Below are 23,886 nucleotides of genomic sequence, written 5' to 3'. Positions count from 1 at the left end.
CCATGGAGAATTAATTCATTTTAGAGAATTAATCTGTTTTCGTGTCAGTTTCCCTCATCATTAATAAAGTATATTTAGTGCCGGGCCACGCGTGGTGGCGCATGCCTGTAATCCCAGCATTCGGGAGGCTGAGGCAGGAGGATCACTGTGAGTTCGAGACCAGCCTGGGCTACATAGTGAGTTCCAGGTCAGTCTCAACTACACAGTGAGACCCTGTCTCAAAAAAAAAAAAAAAAAAAAAAAAAGTATATTTAGCTCTAGCTAATTGAATTGTCATGCACCGATGAGGAAGGCCAATCAAATTTTTATTGTCAAGAGGTTTTCTTTTAGTTGTTTAGATGTTTTATTCTGGACATTTTTGGTCTTTCTTGTTGTTTCTTAGACAGGTATCCTCTGTATGAAATTAGTGCTCAGAAAGTATTCAGTTATTTTCTAGATTATTTAAAAAATAGGAGTCTTTGTAAAATTTTAGCTTTAAAAAAAAAGCCACTGAGATCTCCATCTGGCAGTACCATTCAGTGTCATTTTCTCCCCCACCCAGCCCATTTTGGAAGATTATAATTCATGTCAGTCGTTTTGGGGTGGGGTGGAGAATATGTCTGTTGCTTATGTAGTCCTTGTGCTCTTGGGCTCAGGTGATCCTCCTGCCTCTTTTAAATAGTGGGATTACAGATGCACACAGCCACACCTGGAATTGATTTCTACCAAGTGTGATTCTTCTTCGTGTCCTCCACACATATAACATTGCTCTTTATTGATCAGATTGGCACTTTTGATAGGCATATGTGAAATACAGCTGTTAATATTTCAAGTTGCATCCAGGAAGTTTTAATTATTGCATTCTGTGTATGAATTTTAGTTTTAGTCTGGTAAGTTGTAGCCTAAGTCCCATAGAGCAGTGCAGTTTGAATGAGTGCATTTTAAAGACTGGCTTTGACTCAGTTTCTACTTTGATCTTTTTAAATTTTAAAAATTGGCTGGGCATGGTGGCGCACGCCTGTAATCCCAGCACTCAGGAGGCTGAGGCAGGAGGGTCCTGTGAGTTCGAGACCACCCTGGGCACATAGTGAGTTCCATGTCAGACTCAACTACACAGTGAGACCCTGTCTCAAAAAAAAAATTTTGTTTTTAATTATTATTATTATTTTTTTTGGTACCGGTGATTGAACTCGGGTCCTTGCACTTGCAAGACACTTGTGAGGCGGCAGAACCACTGAGCTAAATCCCCAGCCCTAAAAATTATTTTTGAGACAGAATGGCATTGAATTTATGGCGATCTTCCTACCTTAGCCAATGCTGGGATTACACGCATGCACCACAACTGCTGGCTTCCATCTCCATCTTAATTAGGCTAGGTTCCTCCTGCCCATGTCTGTGATATTGGCAATTGGGAACACTGAGCTACATCCCCAAGCTGTTTTTATTTCAAGACAGGACCTCGCTTCGTTGCTCAGGCTGACTTGTAATTTGAAATCCTCCTGCCTCAGCCTCTTGAGTTGCTGAGATGACAGCCATGTATCTTTGTGCCTGGCTAAGCTAGATTTTCCATGAAAAGTTGTATACATTTTTTTTTTTTAAAGAGTCAATTAGTTCCTTATTGTTGACTTCATCAGAACTGGCCTTGACACAGCTACTTATCAACTGAGCCAAATATGAAATGGACTGATTTTGGTCCAGTTTAACTCAAAGTTCAGGCATGTTTTAGTCAATGAAGTCGTCCAGTTTCCATATCTTAGTACTTAAGTGGATTTTAAGACTGAAGGAATTTTGTTAATTCCACTTATAAATTGTTCAAAATGTTAGTTTGTCCCTTCTGTAAAACTGAAGGAATTTTGTTAATTCCACTTATAAATTGTTCAAAATGTTAGTTTGTCCCTTCTGTATTATTTGATGGATAACTTATTTGTAATGTCACTTGATTTTTAACCCAAGTTTTCTTAACTTTTTTGTTTTTGAACAGATATAGAGGCCCTAATTGTAGATGATAGTGAAGATGAGAATGCTTTATCAATTTTTGAGACTAGTTGTCACTCAGGATCACCAAAGAGACAGTCATCAGCTGCTGCTATTCGTAAATCCTACCTTCATTTTACAATGTGAGTCATTTATTTTGAATTTCAATTTTAAATTGTTTTTGATACCTTATATTTAGAATGATAATTTTTTTTCTTGTGGTTTAACTTTGGGGTCTGTATTTTTTTGTTCAGACACAGTTCTGGAAAACATTTTCTATATATACCTTTTTATGTGATAATGATTAGTTTGCTGTTCAACTGTTTTGATTGTTTTTCCCAAGTAGGAGACTCTTACCTACTAGTTTTCTTCTTGTTGTTGTTTTTGAATTATTGTGTTTTTTCTTTTCTTCTTTTCATTTCTTTCGTTGGGGCACAGATTAACCTTTGGGAAATGACCTGTGGGCCTCAGGTTTCTTGGTTTTTATTTGAATTAAAGTGAACAGAAATGAAATATTTATTTATCATCATCTCTATGTATATATAATACTTTAACTTGTGATAAGTTTCAAATGATAATTTAGGGAATTTAAAGTTACTAAAGAGATTTTGAATTAAAAGTTCCTCAGTAGTTAAATAACTTAATTCTCTAAAACTTCATTAATTTACACTTTTGTAATTTGAACATTATGGTTTTTCTATTTACTTTTGTCTTTTTACTGTCTGTGGTAAAGCAGCTTTTCTTGTGCACCAGTATGGGTAAATAAATACTTTTAGTGCAAATGTAATTTTAACTAAATTAAGAGACCATATAGTTTTCAGATTCTAACAACATCATTACTTGTATTTACGTAATTAGCACCATGGTTGAAGGACCATAAAGCTTCAGGTGGGTAGGTCTCATAGTGTTTCTGTTAGAAGAGGCCACATTGTGTGTCCTGCTAAGTAATTTTTTTTAGAGGTATTTTGAACAAATTCAAGTCTTCACCCTGAATCAGCATTTCCCTTATGTACATTTTGGTGAAATGTTTTGATTATTTGTATTGATAATCTTTTTATTGTTTTTCCTTTTTTAAAGTGAGCTCAAATTACTTTCGTCTGTTGTTTTCTTTTTCTTTTTCATGTGTTGTTTTCTTGATATGATAATAGCAAGCATGTTTCTTCTTTTCTAGGTCCTTTCCTTTATGTTCTCAGGGATTTTTTATTTGCACTCTTTCTTCCATTTTACAGATGTCTTATTACTAACTATGGGAAAATTAGATACTGTTGCCATTACTTTACTAGTGAGTGAGTGTGCATGGACATGTGCGTGTTTTAGCAGTTTTGGTTGTTTGGTTTTGAATTATGTAATAACAGGAGCTAGCTATCAAGACTTATGTTTGAATTTTATGAGGTACCTCTTCTATCAATAAAGGAATACATAAGTAAATCTTGGTATTAGAAAGCTTCGTTTCCAGTTTTGTATTGATTTTTTGGCTAATAACATTATCTGAGGCTGGTATATGCCATTGGTATGGCTCGTTTACTTAGTTGCGTTTTTCAGAAAGGATTGCTTTAGTCCCTTTAAGCTTTTCTAGTTTATTGATTTCACTTTGGTTTAATAGTAAGAGAGCTGTAATTTAGATCAAGCTTTTTTCTTTTTAGATGTCTCAGTAATATTTACCAATTTATCTGTATTCACCCATTCATTCTTCCGTTTTTGTTTACTGCACGCTGGTGCTGTAATAGGTATTGAAACTGTAAACAGGAAAAGATGCAGTCTGGTTCTCATGCAGGAGAAGTTGTTGTGTTGGGGTTGACAGTGGTTGTGATGAGGCTGCAGTTCTGTGAGAGTAGGGCTGGTGCTGTTGGGCTGGACGTCCAGGGAAGCTTCCTAGAGATTCAGTGTGCTGAGTGTGAGGGGATGAAAGCATCGCGCTGATCATAAGCTAGGCTTGCGCAAGGCACATCAAGGATGCAGCCCTTGGAATGATGTCATTTATTTATAGCAAGGAAACTGAAGCACAGATCAGAGCACTGTTCAGGAATCATGCTGGTAGCAATTTGTGCAACCAAGTTTTCTGCTGTTTCTTGGGATTTTAAAAAAAAAAAAAATTCTGAGTTTAAAGCCTTTTGTAAGGGCTACACATGGAAGTGTTTTGTTTGTGCTTTTCTTTTGGTTGGTTTAGTTTTCTGTAAATAACATGAGTTAGCATGAAAGATCAATGCAGAAAAAGATAACAGGCAAGAAGAAAGCCTAACATTGGGCACTGGTCAGTAAATATACTAGTCTGAGGTATTGCTAGTAGTTTTGGGGGGATAATTTCAAAAGATATGACAATTTTTTTTTATTTTTTATTTTTTTAGATTTAAGATAAGTAGGAGTCAAGATAGTTAAAGTCTCCCAATCTGTTACGGAAGCCTTATGATGGAAAATAAGTTTTCTTTTTTACTTTATGTTACCATAAGGGGATTAGCAATAGAACTTTCTGAGGTTTTAAAAATGAAAATAGCTTTGTTTTTTCTGATTAGAAAGATGATATACTCTGTAGAAAATTCAAGTAATAAAGAAGAGCATAAAGAAGAAAGTAAAAATTAAAGCCCCAGCACCTGAAGGTAATATTTGTTAAAGTTTTGGTGACCACACTTCCATGTTCTCTTTATGCATAGAAGTAGACTTACGTATTATTTTGTATAAATTATGTACTCCTATAACTTGTCAATGTGATGTAATTTTTAATCCATTATATTGGGAGTATTTTTTGTTAGTATGTGTTTAATATTCTTTAAGATACATACATAGTATGTAATTTCTTAAGTGATACAAAACTTGAAAAATTTATAAAATTTGAGGTTTTTAGTTTACTTTTATAAACACTTGTAATAGGCTTTTTTTTAGAGTATATATCTTTACATCATTATCTGATTCAGGGCTGAAGGTAAATCTTAAGAAGTGATTGTTGTATTAAAACTTTGATACAGATTGTAACATTACTTTTAGTAAGGTTATACTAGTTTGTATTTTTTGCCACTAACATATGAGAGGGCTAATTTCTTAATGCCCTGTAAGTTTTGAGGAGTTCCTCCTTCCCCCCTTCCTCTTGCTCTCTCTTCCTTCTTCCCTTTCTCATTTCTTTCCTTCCTTTCCCTGCCCCGCCTTTGCTTCCTCCTCTTTACTTTAAAGAGTGTGTGGTGCTGGGTATTGAACCCAGGGCCTCATACATGGTAGGTAAACACTGTACCACTGAGCTACACCACCAGTTCTGTTAGTGTTTTAAACCTTTATCAACATATAGTTGAAAAAATGGCTTATTTATTTATTGGTACTGGGATCGAACTCAGGACCTTGGGCTTGCAAGGCAGGCAGTGGCACCACTGAGCTAAATCCCTGGCCCATTTTCTTGTTTTTAACCATTCATTTGTTCATTCACATATTCATTTGCTCATTCAAAATTGTCCATTATGTAATAGAAATTATCCTAGGTACTTGGCTGTAAGTGAACAAAACGGATAAGATCTCAGTCTTCATTGAAGTTACATTTTGGACAGAGAAGGCCTGCAATAAAGTAATAAATGTAATAGGTAGATAAAAATATTAGAAAATAAGTACTATGGGAAAGTGGTAAGAGGTGGAGTGAGTTAAAGTATAGTTTTTGAACATATACCAAAAGCCACCCTCTCACTAATAAGGGTATTAAAGCTAATTTTAATTACTCTAACAGATAAGAAAAGATATTGGTCATTGTTTTTGTATTTTCTTATTTTTTATCTCTATGTAAATGACTACCATATCATTCTCAAGCCTACATTGTTCTTTGAGCTTCAGACCCTGTTCAGTTGCATGTCTCTCCTTTGCTGTACTACACATCATTGTGTATGAAGCTGGACTGTATCTCTGCTTTACTTCCCATAAGTCCTGAGACCTACATTCCATTCATTTGACTTAGCAAGAATTTGACATCATCCTCACTTTTATCTTCATTTTCTTTTCTGTATCTCATTAATGGGAAGTCCTGTTGATTTTTCTTACTAAATAAGCCTCACTTTTGGCTATTATTTCTTTCTTTGCTACTCTTGTTTAGATTATCATTAACATCTCATACCCGTGAGCATTAGCAGGCCTATAACTAGTTCTCTTACCTCGTGATATACTGATCTAGAATTATCTTCTGAAGCACGAGCAGTTGTCTCTTAGTGTCTCTGGGGATTGGTTCCAAGACTTGTCTGGAATCCTACAATCAGTGGGTGCACAGGTCTCATATAAAATGATGTATGAAAGTCTTCCTGTATATTTTTGATCATTTCTAGATAGTACTGCCTAAGATAATGTAAATGCTATATAATTAGTTGTTATACCGTATTGTTTAGGGAATAATGATGTACTGTTCAATAGAAACACAACTTCCCAAGCATTTTGGTTGAATCTGTGGATATAGAAACCTATGGATGTGGAGGGCTGACTGTGCATGATTATGTATTCCTCAAAAGTATCCTAGTGTTTCCTCATTGTCTGCAGTGCAGGTTCCAAACTGTTAACAACAAAAGACCCTTCACATACTCCATCTTTTCCTCCTTCTCCCTAACCCTAGTACCTTTATCCCTACATTGCTCATGTGTGAAAAGGATCTGCCTGGATCAGCCATATGAGTTAGTCCAAAGGGTCCATGTTCTTTTTAACTTCTGGTTCTTTGTACATCCTTTCTTTCTTGGAATTCCCCTTCTGCTTGTACTCTTGTTGGGTTTCTGCTTTGATAACACTTCCAGGAAACCACTTCTCTCTCTAAGTGGGATCTCCTGTAATACCTTCTACTTACACAGTTCCACTTATTAATCACAGTGAATTGTACTTCGCATATTTGTTTTCACTAAATACTATTGTTAATAAACTTTGTTAACAGTTACTTAGGGTCAAGACATTTAGCATAGTAGGCATTCTACAATTGTTAAATGATCAAGCATTTTTAAGATGTTGTCTTTTTCTGTTTTCCTTTTGAACATCTCTTCATGTCCTTTGCCCCTAGAGAGGTAGGTTTATTTTGTACTGGGAATCAAACTCAGTGCCTCACACTTGCTAGGGAGGCACTGTGCTGCTGAGCTATATCCCCAGCCCTATTCTTGTTATTTTTATTAAAAAAAATTTTTTTTTCAGTACCAGGGGTGGAATGCCGGACCTTGCATTTGCAAGGCAGGCACAGTGCCCCTGAGCTAAATACCTGGCCAGTTATTTTCAAATTATGTACTTACTCTTTATATATTAAGGACAATTCCTGTTTATAGCAATCTTTGTCCTATATGGTTGCCATATGATTCATATTACGATTTTTTGAGTTACAAAAAAATTCTTTTGTGTGTGTGTTACCGGTGATCGAACTCAGAACCTTGTGCTTGCAAGGCAGCTAAATCCCCAGCCCAAGTTTTTAGTTTTTTATGAATTAAAAATATGTGAGGGCTACTTGTATGGCTCATGGGTAGAGTTCCATGTGTTAGATTCCTGGTGCTTTGAGAAACAGAACAGAACAAAATATTTATGTATATATATGTATGAGTGCATATGTGTATATATATGTGTGTGTGTGTGTGTGTATGTGTGTGTGTGTGTGTATATATATATATATATATATATATGAAATTACATAGACTGTATTTATATTATATGAATAATTTGTTTTTCTTTCTATTTGGGTTAGAATTCATTTTGTTTTGTTTTTTGTGCTACTGGGGTTCAAATCTAGGGCCTCATGCATGCTAGGCAAGAGCTCTACTACTCAAATGTATCTCCAGCTCTAAAATTCATTTTGTTGATACTGTGAAATAAGGATCTGAATCCTGTGTATTTTTAAATGTTCATTTTATAATCTGTCCTCATTATATTTATTTTTTATGCTTGTATAAAATGTTTTCAGTTACTGAATTGTTTCTTGAGCTGTTATGTTCCATTTTGCAACATTTTTTTTTCCTTTTTGTGCCTGGGATGGAACTCAGGGCCATGGGCTTGGGAGGCAGGTGGTGGAACCACTGAGCTAAATCCCTGGTCCTTTGTTGTGTTTCTTTTCTTCAGTGTATCCTATTAATTTTTATTCTGTAATACGTTTCATTGTAAAGTAGGATACATCTTAACATTGTGATTCAGAAACTGGGCTTTGCAATCATGTGGATCTGGATCTGAATGAGTTTTTTTTGGTAGAGCAGGTGGCACTTGGGATAAAACACAGTCACGGGCTAGGTGACACGGGCTAGGCAAGCATTCTACCAGAGAACTACATCCCCAACCTGCGAATGAAAACTTGGGTTGTCACTGGTTTTTACAGTCTCATATCTAACCACTGTAAGCCGTTGTTTCCTTATCTGTTTAATACAATGAAAGTATATTTCATGGGATTGTTAAGAAAATTAATCAAGAAAGCTGTATAAAGGGCTTGTTAGTAACACCTATTTAAATGCTTTAAAATCATTAACTTCTCCGAAATTTTCTTGATCTTTATTATTCTTTCAGATAAAGTTGAAAATATTTTAAATTCCCCATCCCCAAATTCTTCAGGGAGCTTTACTTGAAATTGTTAATTGCATGAAATATATGGTTAGTTTAGGAAGAATTTGTATCTTTATACATGCAATCTTTGTGCACTGGCTCAGTTTCATGTTTTTCTTGTTGGGATAACTTGATATTGTTTATTTACCTTTTGTTTTGGTCCTGCAATTGTAAATAGGATCTTTTATATTTTACATTGATTATTGGTGGTGTTGAGGAAATCTAGGTTTGTTCCCCCCGCTTCTGTTTCTATCATCTATCTTCTTTCTTTGTTGGTAGTTTCTGATGTTAGAGGTTCTTTTGGATCTTTTAATGCATAATTATATCCTTTACACGCATCAGTTTTTCCCCTTTTTTCATTTCATTTTTATTTTGCATTATCTATTGCATTGCCTTAAATTTCCGGCACTATCTCCAGTGAGTGAACTTTATTATTTCATTTTATTATTTTAAATATTACTGTAAAATTTTGAAAATACAAATTAAATTTGCTTCTTTAGTGGACAGCTTTAGATATCTTATTAGGATAATAACAATTAGTTGGGGTTTTTTTTTTGTTTGTTTGTTGTTTTTGATCACAGAAACAAAATTTACAATCTCTGAAAAGGGCCTAATTTTTAAAATTCTATTTTAAAACCTGTGGTAGTTTTAGTCAGTTTGTCCATTATAACAAAATACCTTAGACTGAGTAATTTCTAAACAGTTTATATTTATCACTGCCAATTACAGAGGCTGGGAATATTAAGATCACAGCACCAACATGTTTGGTGTCTGGTGAGGTCCTTGTCTTTGGTTCTAAGATGGCGTTTGAGTGCTGTGTCCTTGCACGGAGGATGGGACCAAAGGAGCTAGCTGGTGCTGGGAGCCCTTTGTAAGGGTCTGTCTTCATGGTATATTCACCTCTAAAGGGCCTGCCTGTTTATACTATCACATGAATGATTAAGAATCAGAATTGAATTTATGGAGGATATTTTTAAACCACAGCAGTGAAAGATACACAAAACATAAAAACTACCATTTTAATCATTAAAAAAAAGTTCTTGTTTTGGAATGATCTGTAGATCTCCTTGTGTTGGAAAAGTGAGATTCTTATCATTTGTCCAATAAATAATTAATAACTAAATGACATAGTTTTTTATATTCTCCAAGTTAGTATATATGGTATGATAGGATTAGCACTGAGGTATTTCTCTTTCTTTAGAATGGATTTTATACTTTTACATTTTCTTTATTAATATAGTCAGAAATGGCAGTTTTGAATCACAATTAGTAAAATCTCTGTACTAAAAAAATAATAAGTTTTTATTAATTTGGAGTTCTATCCTTTTAATGTAAATATTTTGCCTACTGTTTATTTTGATCTTTAGAATGTATAGTTTTGAAATCACTATTACGTCTTATATGTATTACAGGTCACCTTATCATCAGCCAACCTCTTACAGGCCACGATTATTGCTGTCTGGAGAACGAGGCTCAGGTCAAACTTCCCACCTTGCTCCAGCACTTTTGCATACTCTGGAGAGATTCTCTGTGCATAGACTAGATCTCCCAGCACTTTATTCAGTTAGCGCCAAAACACCCGAAGAATCATGTGCACAGGTAGGTCTGTGCCATCTCAAAGCACACTGCTTATATCATGGTACTACATATATGCTGCACAGTGTTTATAGATAATTTTTTTTGAAGAATGATATGAATATTAACTTACTGGTTATCATTAGCATTCTATTAGTGCAGAGGATCCTTCTGATGTATAATATTTTCTAAAATATGCTAAGTTGTTTTTCTTTTGGTATTTCCCTCTTACTGACATTTTAATATTCTGTTTCATTAAACATTTAGAAAGTGAAGTTATTTTTCTTTTATGCCCCCCCAGTCTTTTTTTTTAAACCTTCTTGTCAAAGCTGTGGATTCAGAGCTCTTTTAGACTTATGTCTTTACTTAGATCCTTCTCATAGAAAGGAAAATGATAACCCAAAGCAAGCATCAGGATTTACTAGTATAGACGGTTATTTGTATCTGTAGATTAGTGTGTCTGATATTTGATTTTCAACTCTCATGAAACTTCTGTGACTTATTAAGCAAGGTTCTAGCATGGTGGCTATTTATATTTCTTACTGTTTTTATGTATAGCTTTTAATACGTTGGAACTAGGAGTGAGGGAAATAAGTTTTACAAGCCAAGGGACTATATTTTAAACATGTCTGTATGTCCGAAACAGTGTTCAGCTCATAGCAAGTACTTACTAGATTTTTTTTTTTTTTTTTTGATGGGGTTCGCTGTGTTACTCAGGCTGGTCTTGAACTCTTGGGCTCAAGTGATCTTCCTAACTCAGCCTCCCTAGTAGCCAGGACTACCGGTTTGGCTGGGTGCAGTGAGTGCTCCTTAGATGTTTGAATAATAATATCTCAAATAAATAAGAGAGGCATGTCACTTTGTACTTTACTATTTAGCCTACTTTTCTGGTAGCCCTTAGGAATATTCTCACCCAACTTTTTTGGTTTTCAAAGTTATATTTCATAAGTAAAATACTATAATTAATTAAAAACCATTCTCTATCTTTCAGTGAAATAAAATGTATTAAACAGTTCATAGTAGTGTCAACTTAATTTGTCTTTTATACACAGTTCTCTGGATATGAACGTCCTACTAGTACTTCATTACTTATAAAGCTTTGTTTAAAGATCTCTTTCTAAAACCGATGGCCTGAATAAAAAGCCATATACCTGTTACTTTAGTCCCATCTTGATAAATTTAACTCATTCTAACTGTGAATATTTTTTAAGAATGTTGTTGATATGGTTGCTCATATTTTTACTTTTTGGTGAGAAAATTCTTGTAGACTTATACAAGCAAGAGAATTATTCAGTATCCTTTATTAAGTACAAATGATTTGATAGGAAAATATAAATGACCAAAATTGACCACAGAAAAGAGAGACTCTAAATAGGCACTCCGTGTGGAATAAGAAATTGAGCAAGTGTCACAAAAGCACTAAGCCTAAAAGGTTTCACAGAGTTGTTTTAATATTATAAAATAAAACTAACTTGATTCTAGACCACTCCAAAGCATATGAAAGGGGCAATCTATGAGATAAAAACAAAAAACAAAGCAAACAACAAACATCAATACAAACCTTTCAGAGAAATGCAAAGTTGTAGAACAATCTCATTTAGTAATAATAAAATGGAGTCTGTAGTTGCAAAAGAGTAACACACCATTATTAATAAACATGCAAGATTGAATCAGAAATATTAGAGAAGATAAAATATTAGAGAAGATGCTTTCAAGTTATAAATATTTGCATATCATATGACTATATATTTTTTCTTCATTGGTACATTTTAATTATATAATACAGTAACATTCATCATTGGGATCTCGTACCTTTACATGACATATCTTTGTTCTTATTTTTTCCCCGTTCCCCTGGCCTCCCTTCACCCCCTCCGCCTTTCCCTATTTACAAAAACTTACATATGACTATATTTGGAAAGCTTACAGTGTCAACTAAAAAGCATTTTAGGGAAATAATATAATTCTCTAAGGTGGACACTTTCATCATACTCTAAAATTAATAGTTTTCTTTTTGCAAACTATAGCAAGTTAGAATTACAGTAAATGGAAAGATCCTTTTTAAAATAGCAACTAACATTAGCTAGGAATTAAACAATATACAAGACATAAAAAGAAAAGACAAATTCAATTGAAAAGGATAGTTTAGTAAATATGATGTACTTTGTTTTCAACTACTGCACTTCAGAGTATGGATCTAAGTCGCATCACACAGAGTAAAATCTTTGCTACTTACTAATTGTGACTTGGAGTAAGTACTTAACCTCTTTGAGCCTTAATTTTTCATCTATGAAATGGAGAAAATGACACTTACCCTCATGTTGTTGTGTCAAAGTAAGCACGTGAAATAGGCCTGGCACAAAGTGCTTGGCATATGTTAGCTATAATTGTCTTTCAGCTACTATTACTGCTGCTGGTAAGGCCAAAATGAGAAAGCTCTGAGTGCTTTTCTGTATTAATGAATGTATAAATTAAGTGTAATCTCATTTATACTCCCTCCAAAATTTAGGGGGAGAAGCTTAAGAAGGGTTCTTTGTTTCTTTTCAGTAGTAAAGGTGAAATTAGAAAGGTGAATTCTAGAGGAAAAGTGTAGTGAAGCAATCCTACCTGATTTTTATAGGCATAGATTAGTGTGATGACAAATTTGTAACCATGTGGGAATAAACAAAGTAATAGAACAGAAGACAAATTCCACACTGAGACCTCTGTAGAAGTAGTATATGATGATGATGGCCAGAATGGTGAATAAATCTTGTGGCAGTAAATGGAAGAAGTGGGTTATTTAGTGTATGGTCTGGAAAATTGTAATAGGGATAATAGAAAAGCAAAGCAAAACTAGATTCTTACCTTCTTCTACATTTCCAAAATAATTCTAGATCATCAAAAGAACCGTAAAAGTAATAGGAAAATCCACAAGCTGAATATATTTATATTATCTTGTATATATGTGAAAAAGTAATTTCTAAGCAATGCACAAAAGTATAAAACAGATATAAAAGAATTTGACTGCATAAAATTTTAAATTTCATATGATAAAAAGCATTTTTAGTATAAAAGCAATAGCTATACCCTGGTATATTTGAAAAGGTATATTTGTTGCAAGTGTATCAAGAACAAATTTCCTAAAAATAGAAAATAAAATTATAAGAAAGAATAGCAGTTTAATATAAAAACTGGAAGTATAGGAGTATGGCATGTATAGGGGGAAAATAAGAAAGGAAAGGTAGCCACTAAAAATTAAAAAAGCTTTCTAGCTTCACTTGCTGCTCTTATTTTTTTGGTGGGGAGGATAGAGAGGTGTCACTTGGTAGTAGAAAACAATTAAAATGAACACTTTGTCATTTTAATTATATTCCATTTCCTTTATACTCGGGCCTCTCATTTCCTTAGCTCGTGCCCAAGAGCATCTTGGTAGCAGTGCTTATTCACCTGGATGTGCCGTCAGTCAGGAAGTGAGTGGAACTGCTGCAGTCTAGATAGCTGAAGCCCAGACTTCCTCCAAATAGTGGCCACAGACCAGCTGTACTGTCTTGTTTAATCCCTGATTATCTGTATTTTAAGTACATATTTTAAATTTTTATGAATTTATAAATATAACACTTTTTTTCAACAACGTCTCAAGAAAAAGAGTGTTATATAATGAAATCAAAATTTTTTACAATATGTAAAGGTTGGCAGCTTTGTTATAAATAGGTATAAAAGACCTAGTGAAAAGAAGGCATGACTCAGGTGTTTAAACCCTGTCAGGGGTTGGCAGTGGTGGAATGATTTTTTTTTAAATCTTTCTTTTTTCTATATTCTCAGTGTTTCTTCCCTTTGCCTTACCTCTTTTAGGAGTTAGTCTTCTTAAGGTGAGGAATATCTTTAAATATAAAACTATCTAATAAATGTGGAATATAAGGGTTTTGTCTATGCCAAGTTATTCTTGCATGCCTTTTTGTCTTCCCTAGTCTCTTATGTACTTCATATAAACCATGTTGGCTATAACTTAATAGTGTAAGGTGCTAGGCGTGGTGGTGCACACCTGTAATCCCAGCACTTGTGAGGCTGAGGCAGAGGGGGATCCCTGTGAGTTCGAGGCCAGCCTGGACTACATAGTGAGTTCCAGGCTAACCTGAGCTACATAGCGAGACCCTGTCTCAAAAAACAAAACAAAACAGGGCTGGGGATTTAGCTCAGTGGTTCCACCACCTGCCTTGCAAGTGCAAGGTCCTGAGTTCGATCCCTGGTACCAAAACTGAACAAAAATGTGTATGTGAGCACAAAAGGCAATTTTAAAGAGAAGAAGTCTTAAATTACTTTTAAAGGACTATATTTATATGTGTGATATAAGTGAAAAGAGGGAAGAGGATAGTGTTTCATTGTATGTCTATGCTTTTAAACGTATACATGCATTAAGATTATGAAAGAACTTTTTCCCATTTGAAAGCCTCAGCTCTTAATATTTTGGGGGTAAAGAATGTTAGAGGAATTAGTGTTCACAGTGTAAGTAATAATTAGTAAGTGTAACTAGTGTAAGTGTTTTTGCAGATTTCATGTGCATTAGAATCACGTAGAGGTCCCTATTGAAATTTTTGATTCCCTGGCTCTTCATTCAGAAGTTCTGATCACTGAATTTGGGAGGGACCCAAGAAATCTGTACTTTATTTATTTATTTAGGTACCTGGGACTGAACTCAGGTCTTAGTGCTTGCGAGGCAGGTGGTGGAACCACTGAGCTAAATCCCCCCGCCCGAAATTTGTTCTTTAAATGTATTGTAGGTCTTAAATAGATGAGACTTTGAGGTACAGTAGTTTAGCTGGTCATTCGACACTGGTTGGACATTTATTGCTGAGACAAATGCCAGAATTCGTAACATGGCTATGGGCTGGAGGTGGGAGTATGGATTTTACTAAGCATTTCATAGTATTCCATGGTGACTGGAAAAATCTTGGGATAGCTTAGACTATTTATGGTTGCCCCTTTAAGTTCACAAGTAATTATTAAGTCCTACAACAAGGCAGGATATGTTGCATCAGTAGTAAAAGTCTTTATCAGCATTAACACTCTTGGAAAAGTGGCAGCTAAGATTTTCCTTTTCAGACTTCCTCAGATCTTAACTGTTGCCTCCAAAATATAATTTTTACTGTTGATTTAGAAAGAAGATACTGAGGAGTGTGTTGTACTTTATCTTTTTCATTAATAGAGAGCTATGATTGAATTAATAATTTATAATTATAAATTTTGTGTGTGGTTTGCCAAAAGCTTTGCAGTTTAGGTACTGTATGTTATAGATAATTTTAAAGGGTGAAAATTTTAGTACTTTTCATTCCTCAGACAGAATTTGTGTCTGGAAATCTCAGGAATTAATATACTTACCTGTGTGTATGCTTTGGATGCTTTTGTGTTTGAGTATATGAGTGTCGGAATGTTTTCATAGCACCCTCCCCCTCAATTTGAGTTGTAAGGAAATTAAGTTATTTTGGTCCAGAGTGTCACGGTTACTGAAATTCTTGATTTAGGGGATGAATATGTCAGAAAAAGAATTTGGCTGATCTTATTTTCATAAAATGTTGGTTTGCATTATTACCATAGCTCAGAAACTAATACAGACATAGTTTATAACAGGGTGATTTTGTATGCAAGTAAAGATGTTTGTCATCTGTTTTCTTGAAGCTTAAATCTTGAATCTTAAATCTTTTTTTTCATAGATGCCCAAAAAGTTTTAGGTGAATGGAATATAAAGTGATATGAAGATACCAGTAATGCAGAGATGTTATTTATTTTAGTTCTTTGTGATAGTGGGGATCAAACTCAGGACCTTGAGTTTGCAAGCCAGGTGGGAACACCACTGGGCTAAATCCCCAGACCGTTATTAGTGTTTTTTAAAAAATTGAGACATTTTAGCTTCTAAGAGTTTTTCTTTAAGTTTATTATACTGTTAAGTGACTGAGACAAATTCTGGAAGTTGCTTTTCTTTTTTTTTTTTGGTACCACGTATCGAACTCGGGTCCTTGCACTTGTGAGGCAGTCATCAAAACCACTGAGCTAAATCCCCAGCCCTGGAAGTTTCTTTTTTTTTTTTTTAATTATATCTACAGATTTATTTATATATGTATTTATAGCATACAACATGATGTTCTGAAATGTGTACGTATTGCAGAATGACTAAATAGAACTAATTAATGTGCATTAATTATTAAGTGCATTAATTAATGTGCATTAATAATTAAGTCTCATGCTTATTTTTGGAAGTTTCTTAATGACATTAACTAGTTGTCTTTTTTCCTGTTTAGCCCCTTTTAAGGACAGTGACAATTACATTACACTGTTTTTGAGCTTTCTGCTACATTCACTTAAAATTTTTTATTGGTACATTTTTGTGGTACACAATGATTACATTCGTTGTGAGTAGTTGGTGCATGTACATGACATTTCTTAATTCTTTTTTAACTATCCCCCCCCCCACATACACTCAACATCACTTGGATTCCTTTGCACTTTTTGAAATGCATGTTTGTAGTACACGGTGATCATATTTCTTAAAGGGACTTGGTCCATGTACACAGCATTTCATGATCCTCCTGTTTTTAATTTTTATCTTACTGTCTGCCCTTCTCTCCCCCTTCCCTCTGTCTCTTGACTGCATTAGCATTTGTGTTTACTTTTTTTTCGTTATAGGGCTATAAATTCTTTAAAAATGCACTGGACTGGGGTGTAGCTCAATGGTACAGTGCCTGTCTGTCTAGCATGTATGAAGCCCTGGGTTAGATTCTCAACACAGTGGGGAGAAAAGCACCACTAAATTTTCACCCCCCCCCCACATCTGGGAATCAGACACATTCTAGAAAAGTACTCTGCCATGGAGCTACAACCCTAGACCCTGAATATTTTTGGTGGCTAATATACTGATTGCCTTCAAAATTTAGCTTTTGAGATGATTAGGACTCTTCTAAATATAAATACAGTTCATATCATTATTCTTTCTTTTATGGAAAGTTTAAGCAACCTCACTTTCATGTCTTTAATATTCAACAGAAGTGGTTTATGATTTTTTTTTTTAAAAAGAAACAGAAACCTTTTAAGTACTCTGTCTGGGGCATGGAATACAGAAAAAAAAATGGAGAATATTATTTATAGAATCAAAATGACCAGTGTTTGTTCATTTTACTTGTGCAAGAATGCTGGTCATATCAGAGGTATTTTGAAATAGTTGGTTGAGTAATTTGGCCTACTGTTTTGTGTTTTTTTCCCTCTATAACATTTTTTTCTATTTTCTACTACATGTTACATATCCATCAATCCAAAATACCCTGTAAGTGAGTATTTTCTAGTTCTCAAATGGCATCACTTGATCACTTGTTCCCAAACCCCTTGCTACTTCATTAAAACGAAGCTTTATTTTTCTACTCTGAATTATCTGGTTATTTCATTTCACAGAGAACATCTTACTCTGCAGATTTAAAAATCACCAGCAAACTGCTGAAGAGCTATCTTTATATTATCCCCCCCCAAAAAACTCAGAATTGATAAGGTTAGACTCTTCCCCTCACATTTCTACTGTAAAAAATTTAAAATGCTATTATTCTTTTTGAATTTGCCTTGCAATGTCTGGGAAATTAGAACAGACTGGTTGTATATATTTAAAGAAAATATGAAAGTTTATTTTAATATTCTGTGATAGATAGCATGGGCAGAAGGAGAAAAATTATTTTAGTAGTGTTTTTTAAGATTTTCTAGAAAGCAAGGGTGGTTTCTCCCTAAAGGATTAGGAGAAGAATTAGGGTGTTGATATCTCATGTAGTTAGGTTAATTCTTAACTCATATAATTACACTCAGGGATCAGAAATCCTAAGCCCTTTTGCTTTTCTGTATTTAGCCTTGTCTGATTTATATTTCTGCCCTAGGTTTTCAAATATAAATTTAAAAATTATACCCTGAAAAAGATATTTTCTAAAGGTTTTGGAAATATTGAGAATATCATGTTCAATTTGTTAATTTTGAGAAAATTGAAAAGAAGAAATCGAAACACAACCCCATTTCTTTTGGAGCTGGTTATACTTGTATCTTGTTCAGCCTTGCAATAGAGTTGAAATACTGATAGCAGTGCATTAGGTTACTTGGCTCTGTGAAGCTCTTTTATCCCTTAACCTTCTGCTATTGTGCCCCCTACTCTCTGATATTCTCACGTGTATTCTGGAAAACCTAACCTACATATATTGCAATGAAAGGAAAAAAAATTTTTTTAAGGCATGTTTTATTATTCTGCTGGTGCTCTTGTCATATGGTAATTTGCCTGGCTGAATTAGGTAGTCTTAGGAAGTTTCTCAGTGATCTGTGTATATAGCTCCTTTGTCTTTTCCACAGGTTCACCTTTTTCCTAGAGATTCTCCCTAATTTTATTAGCACAGAATAGGGAATTGGAAAGTAAGAAAAGGATTTGATCACTACCTTCCCTCGTATCATCCTTGATTAGAATGGCATGCAATAATTTTTTAAAAAGCAAATGCCTGAAATTGCCTTTATGTTTTTGTGTTGTTCCTTCCTTTTGCCAGTATTTGTGCTTGGGTTTCTCTTGTTGGAACTTTGGGGGAGAAATACTCCTTGGATTTCTAACATTGAGGAGAGGAGGGTGTGCATTTAAAGAAAAGTTCAAAATTAGAGTCGTGAAGAATTGTATTATATATGTTCTGGATTGGTGTATATGCAGATATTAAGGAAGAGAAGGAGCAAATACTATTTCTGATGCAAGTGATCCTAACATGTACATTTCCAATTTGGGGAGAAATTTTTATTTCAGCCTGTAATCTGACTTCTTATTGAATGGCAATGTATTTTTCATGATAGAGCAGATTTAAAGCTGTGTAAAATATTATTTAATAAGTTCATACATGTGGTAAGTCTACTCTAATTATTAATCTCTGATTCTTAGTAAAGTTTCTGATAATCCTTATTTTTAGTGTTCTTTCTGTAACTTTTACAGTAAGTTGGCTAATTGAAACATGTTTAAGGAAAAATAAGGCAATTTTAGAACTAGAATTCTCAGAGTAATGAAATATAGTCAGAGTTTTACCTTTATGCCTAAAATTGTTAAAAATAATGAGGGTGTGACACATTAACATGCCAGAATTTGCTGATGGGGTTATGTATAAAGACCATAGTTCTGCTTGCTGGCTTCTGAGTGGCCAGCATGGTCCTGTTGGGGTATATGTAGGTAGACATGACTGAAACCGTGATTCTGATTTTGTTTTTTGGTACTGGGGATCGAACTCAGGTCCTTGCACTTGAGAGGCAGGCAGCGAAACCACTGAGCTAAATCTCCAGGCTGAGGCTCTGATTCTTACTAAGAAAAATTTCATTTTGTCTTTTTTGACAATAGAAGTGTCCTGGCACTCTTTGCTAATTTATTTATTGCTCTTTAGAGAAGTCAGATTATTATGTGACTGTTTCATTAAAGACTGAAGTTAAGATAATAAGGTGAACAAGTGTTTCAGCAAGAGGTTCATTAACTTTAAGCTCCAGGATAGCATGGTATGTTGTTAAAAAAGTCTTTTTTGCGGGGTGGGGTACCAGGGATTGAACTCGGGACCTTGTGCTTGCAAAGCAGCTGGGGGAACCACTGAGCTAAATCCCTGGCCCTAAAATGTTTATTTGATTCATATGTTGAATGATTTTAGACATGGTGCTCAAGTATGTCAACTTTGTCATTCTGTTCTTTGTGTAAATTTTGCTGACCTAATATGTGTGACATAGGTATATGTTTAGCTCTTCATTTGCAGCATATTTTATAGCAGTGTTTTGCTTTATCTGTACATGATATATGTAATACTTTGAAAGCTTTATACTATTCATACATACAGGAATACATTTCATTTTGTTTTTTGTTTTGGTTTTTTGAAACAGGGTCTTGCTATGTATGTAGTTCAGGCTGACTTTGAACTTACTATGTAGCCTAGGCTGCCCTTGAAATCATAGCAATCCTCTAACCTCAGCCTCTTGAATGCTGGGATTACAGGCATGCTATACCACGCCTGGCTGGCAGTAGTTAAATGGCAAAAAAATATCTTTTTTGATGAGGCAAGAAGATAAAAGCTATATATAAGGCATGTGCATCATAGTATCATGTTTTGTTTTTTGTTTTTTTCTTTTTAGACAGGGTCTCACTAGGTAGTTCAGGCTGGCCTTGAGCTTGTGGCACTCCTCCTGCCTCATCTTCCCAAGTGCTGGAATCACAGGCATGCACTACCATGCCTGGCTGTCTTGTGCATTATGTCTTGAAGAAATTAAATTTGGGGGCTGAACTTTTGGCAGTAACAGTCCTGATACATTTTATGTATCAAGGGGTTGCTGGGTACATTTTAGAATAAGGACTGAATTTTTAAATGCTGGTTCTTTCCTTAGATATTTCGTGAAGCTCGAAGAACAGTACCAAGTATTGTTTACATGCCTCACATTGGTGATTGGTGGGAAGCTGTCAGTGAGACTGTGAGAGCAACTTTTCTGACATTGCTACAAGATATACCATCATTTTCACCTATATTTTTATTGTCTACCTCTGAAACCATGTACAGTGAATTGCCTGAGGAGGTAAGAGCTGATTAAATATTTTTCCTTATACCATTTTAAAATAGTTGACTTTGTAACTTGGATCTGTTTAATTGTTATAAAAATCAACATTGCCAGGGTTCATGTCTGGTTTTACTTGTTGATTAGCCGGGTGATACAGGCAAGCTATTGAACATTTTCAGTTTCTTTTGTGGTATAATAGTGATTCTTCTCATTGTTGTGAAGATTCAGATAATTCAAGCTTAGAAGAGAGGTTGATTTATACTATATATCAGCTCATTAATTGTCAGTTCCCTTTTACTTATCTTTCTCATTCTTATTATCTCTGAGATCAGTGGGCAAGCTTTGACCTTTTAGCTCTTTCATGGGTAGCCTGTTAAGATGAATATTATTACTGAATATTATATTATTTAAATCTGAAATTTAGCTTTGGAGTTCAAAGGTAAAATTACACTTGATTGAGAAAAAGTTGTTATATCAAATTGTAAATGAAATTGAGTTTTAAAATATTGTTTTAACACCTTGAGCTTACTACATCTTCAAATAGTCTCCTTTTGAAATGCTTAGAAATACTTTGCCCTGGAGACAGTAGGAGTGATGTTCATATAAAAGATTTACATATTTTAAAGTTGCAGTATAAATCTGGATTGTGTAGAATTTCATTATTAAGGTATTTGCTGAATTCTTCTATGTTTCAGATTTTGCTATCTATCTTACTAAAATGAATTTTTAAAACTTTATTGCTCTTTTGAGAAAAGTATATTAAATGTACAATTCATTTTTGATTACTCTATCCGATCGTACATGAAGACCATTAATTGAAATATTTATTATCACAGAGGTCAATAAATTTATCAGAATGTAGTATGTAGTACCAGTCAGAGAAGTCCAGTTACTTACTAGTCTGTTGATATTGGATAAATATTTGAACCTAAAATAAGATAATTTCTTGTCTTTAAAGTATGACTAGTAGACCAGGTAGTTGGTGTGAGAAAATATATGGAAACTTATTTTTGAAAACTATAAAACTGTAAAATGCTTGCTACTTGTATTATAAAGTAGGACTGCCAATGAAGTTGATTTGGACTGAACCTGGATATAATCTAGGAACAACTTTTGCAAGTTAGATGCTCTCTGTCAGTTTTATTATAATTTTACAAAAAGAAAAAGAATATTTGGGAAATTACAGCTTCCAGTTAGTAATACATAATTCTCTTAAATTTACCCTCTTTACTGTTTGAAAACTATAATAAAAGCCTTGTGAACCTGTTGTTTTGTTATAGTAATTCTTATTTTTGCCTGTCCTTGTTGTTCACATGCACATATAATTTCATTGTTGGTTTAGGGTTTTTTTTATTTTTTTTTAATTTTTTTTTATTTTTTGGTACTGGGGATTGAACTCAGGACCTTTCGCTTGCGAGGCAGGCACGGCACCACTGAGCTGCATCTCTGGACCATGGTTTAGTATTTTAAAGCTAACACTACATTACATGTAATTTCATTATTATTATTTTGTTGTCATAATTTTTCACAAATTCAAAGAGCCTATTGACTAGTAAGCTTTTACATTGTTTACTTATGCTCTTAATTAGTATCTAAAATTATAGACATTTATTAGAATCAGATCCTTTTTCTTCTGTATTTTTAGCCCATATTAATCTAGTGGATACTAAGGCTATTCATTACCTGTGAGATGAAAATTATAGACATTTTCTCATACTGCTGATTATATAGTGGGTTTTGTTTGGGTTTTTTTGTTTTTGTTTTTTGCTATTTGATACAGTCTCACTATATAGTACAGAATGGCCTTGAACTCCCTATATATCCCAGGCTGGTCTCAAACTTGCAGTAATAATCCTCCTACCTCTGCCTCCCACGTGATGGGATTACAGGATTACACACAGATAATACATTGTTTTTTAATTGTCTCACTTTATAAATCTTGTGTAGTAATAAATACTACTGTTCTAATAAGAAAATAAAACCATTCATTATTCAAAGATGAGATAAAAGATTTTTTAAAAATTGAAGACTACCCAAAAATAATTAGACCCTGTGGAACTAGTGTTTTGTAAGTGGGAGAGAATGACAATCTCATCTGTATGAGCCCTTTCTGCATTCTCTTGTAAATATTTTTTTGTCCATCTCTTTCCCTCTTCTAGTTCAGTAGTTCACAAGTAAGTTCATATTCAAATAGTACATTGAAATCCTAGAAAAACATTAGAACTTCTATTCATATATATTCTTCATATCGCTATAAATATTTTGTACATATTTTATAATAAAATAATATCTTAGAAGACTATATTTAAATGAGTTTGTACACTTTGGAGGGAATACTGTCTAATATTTTACTGATAAGTTACTTGAATAAAAATACTTGGTAATCATTGTTCCAGACTAGCGGGGCTAACAGAGTCTAATGGAGTAAAATTAATTTTCTAAGTTGTCATTCCTGTTTGCAGAGCAAAGATTTAAACTCAGGTCTCTCTGATTCCAAAAGTCATGTACTTGAATGTCTTATATTTCTGTGTATTGATGGAGATGTGGAAAAATTAGAACCCTTGTGCATCCCCAGTGAAAATTTAAAATTTGGTAGCTGCTGTGGAAAACAATATGGTGGTTCTTTAAATACTTAGATATAAAACTGAGATGATCTAGCAAGTCAGCTTCTGGAAATAGACCCAAAAGAATTGTGGAAATACGGACTTGGACTGGTGTTTGTACACCCACGTTCATAACAGCATTTTTCATAGTGGCCAAAAGTGGGAATAACCCTAATGTCCATTGACAAATGAATGAAGTAGCAAAATATGGCAGGTACATTGAATGGAACAAATCCAAAAGAAGGAAAATTTGATGCATGCTCCAAAACGGATGAACCTTGAAGATATGATTTTGTTTTTGACATAATGGTACATGAAGTAAGCCATCTATAAAACCACAAATATTGTATGAGTACTAATTTATGAAGTTCCTACAAGAATATAAAAAGAATCAATAAGCCCAAGAATACAGACTCAGTATCATTAGTTATTCAGGAATGAGAACTGCAACCTACAGTCCATTAGAGTAGCTGTAATTAAGAAGACAAACAATACCAAGTATTGACAAGGACACAGGGAAGTTAGAGTTTATATACTGCTGATGGGACTGTGTAGTGGTGAAGCCACTTTCTAAAGTTAAATACAAATTTATGAAATGATTCAACATTTTTACTTCTGGATCTCTGCACAAGAGAAATATATATCCTTTGTGGATGTTTTAGTAATTGTATTCATAAATGGCTAAACATAATGTAGTGTG

General features: G+C 34.1%; 1 protein-coding gene across 3 annotated transcripts in view; it reads left to right on the top strand.

Annotated features, from left to right (window-relative positions):
* Atad2b (ATPase family AAA domain containing 2B) overlaps positions 1–23,886 on the top strand; it is a 142,848-nt gene that overhangs the window by 86,059 nt on the left and 32,903 nt on the right. For all 3 annotated transcript variants that reach the window (XM_010604886.1, XM_010604885.1, XM_010604887.1), the window contains 3 exons: positions 1,961–2,096; positions 9,873–10,059; positions 20,416–20,601. In XM_010604886.1, the coding sequence (XP_010603188.1) occupies positions 1,961–2,096; positions 9,873–10,059; positions 20,416–20,601 (509 nt within the window). The remainder of the gene's footprint in view (positions 1–1,960; positions 2,097–9,872; positions 10,060–20,415; positions 20,602–23,886) is intronic.

Source organism: Fukomys damarensis, unplaced genomic scaffold (assembly GCF_012274545.1).
Source record: "Fukomys damarensis isolate Sample0158 unplaced genomic scaffold, DMR_v1.0_HiC HiC_scaffold_2, whole genome shotgun sequence".
In the NCBI taxonomy this organism is placed as follows: Eukaryota; Metazoa; Chordata; class Mammalia; order Rodentia; family Bathyergidae; genus Fukomys; species Fukomys damarensis.
The sequence above is the reverse complement of the archived record's forward strand: the minus strand, read 5'-3'. Positions and strand labels throughout refer to the sequence as shown.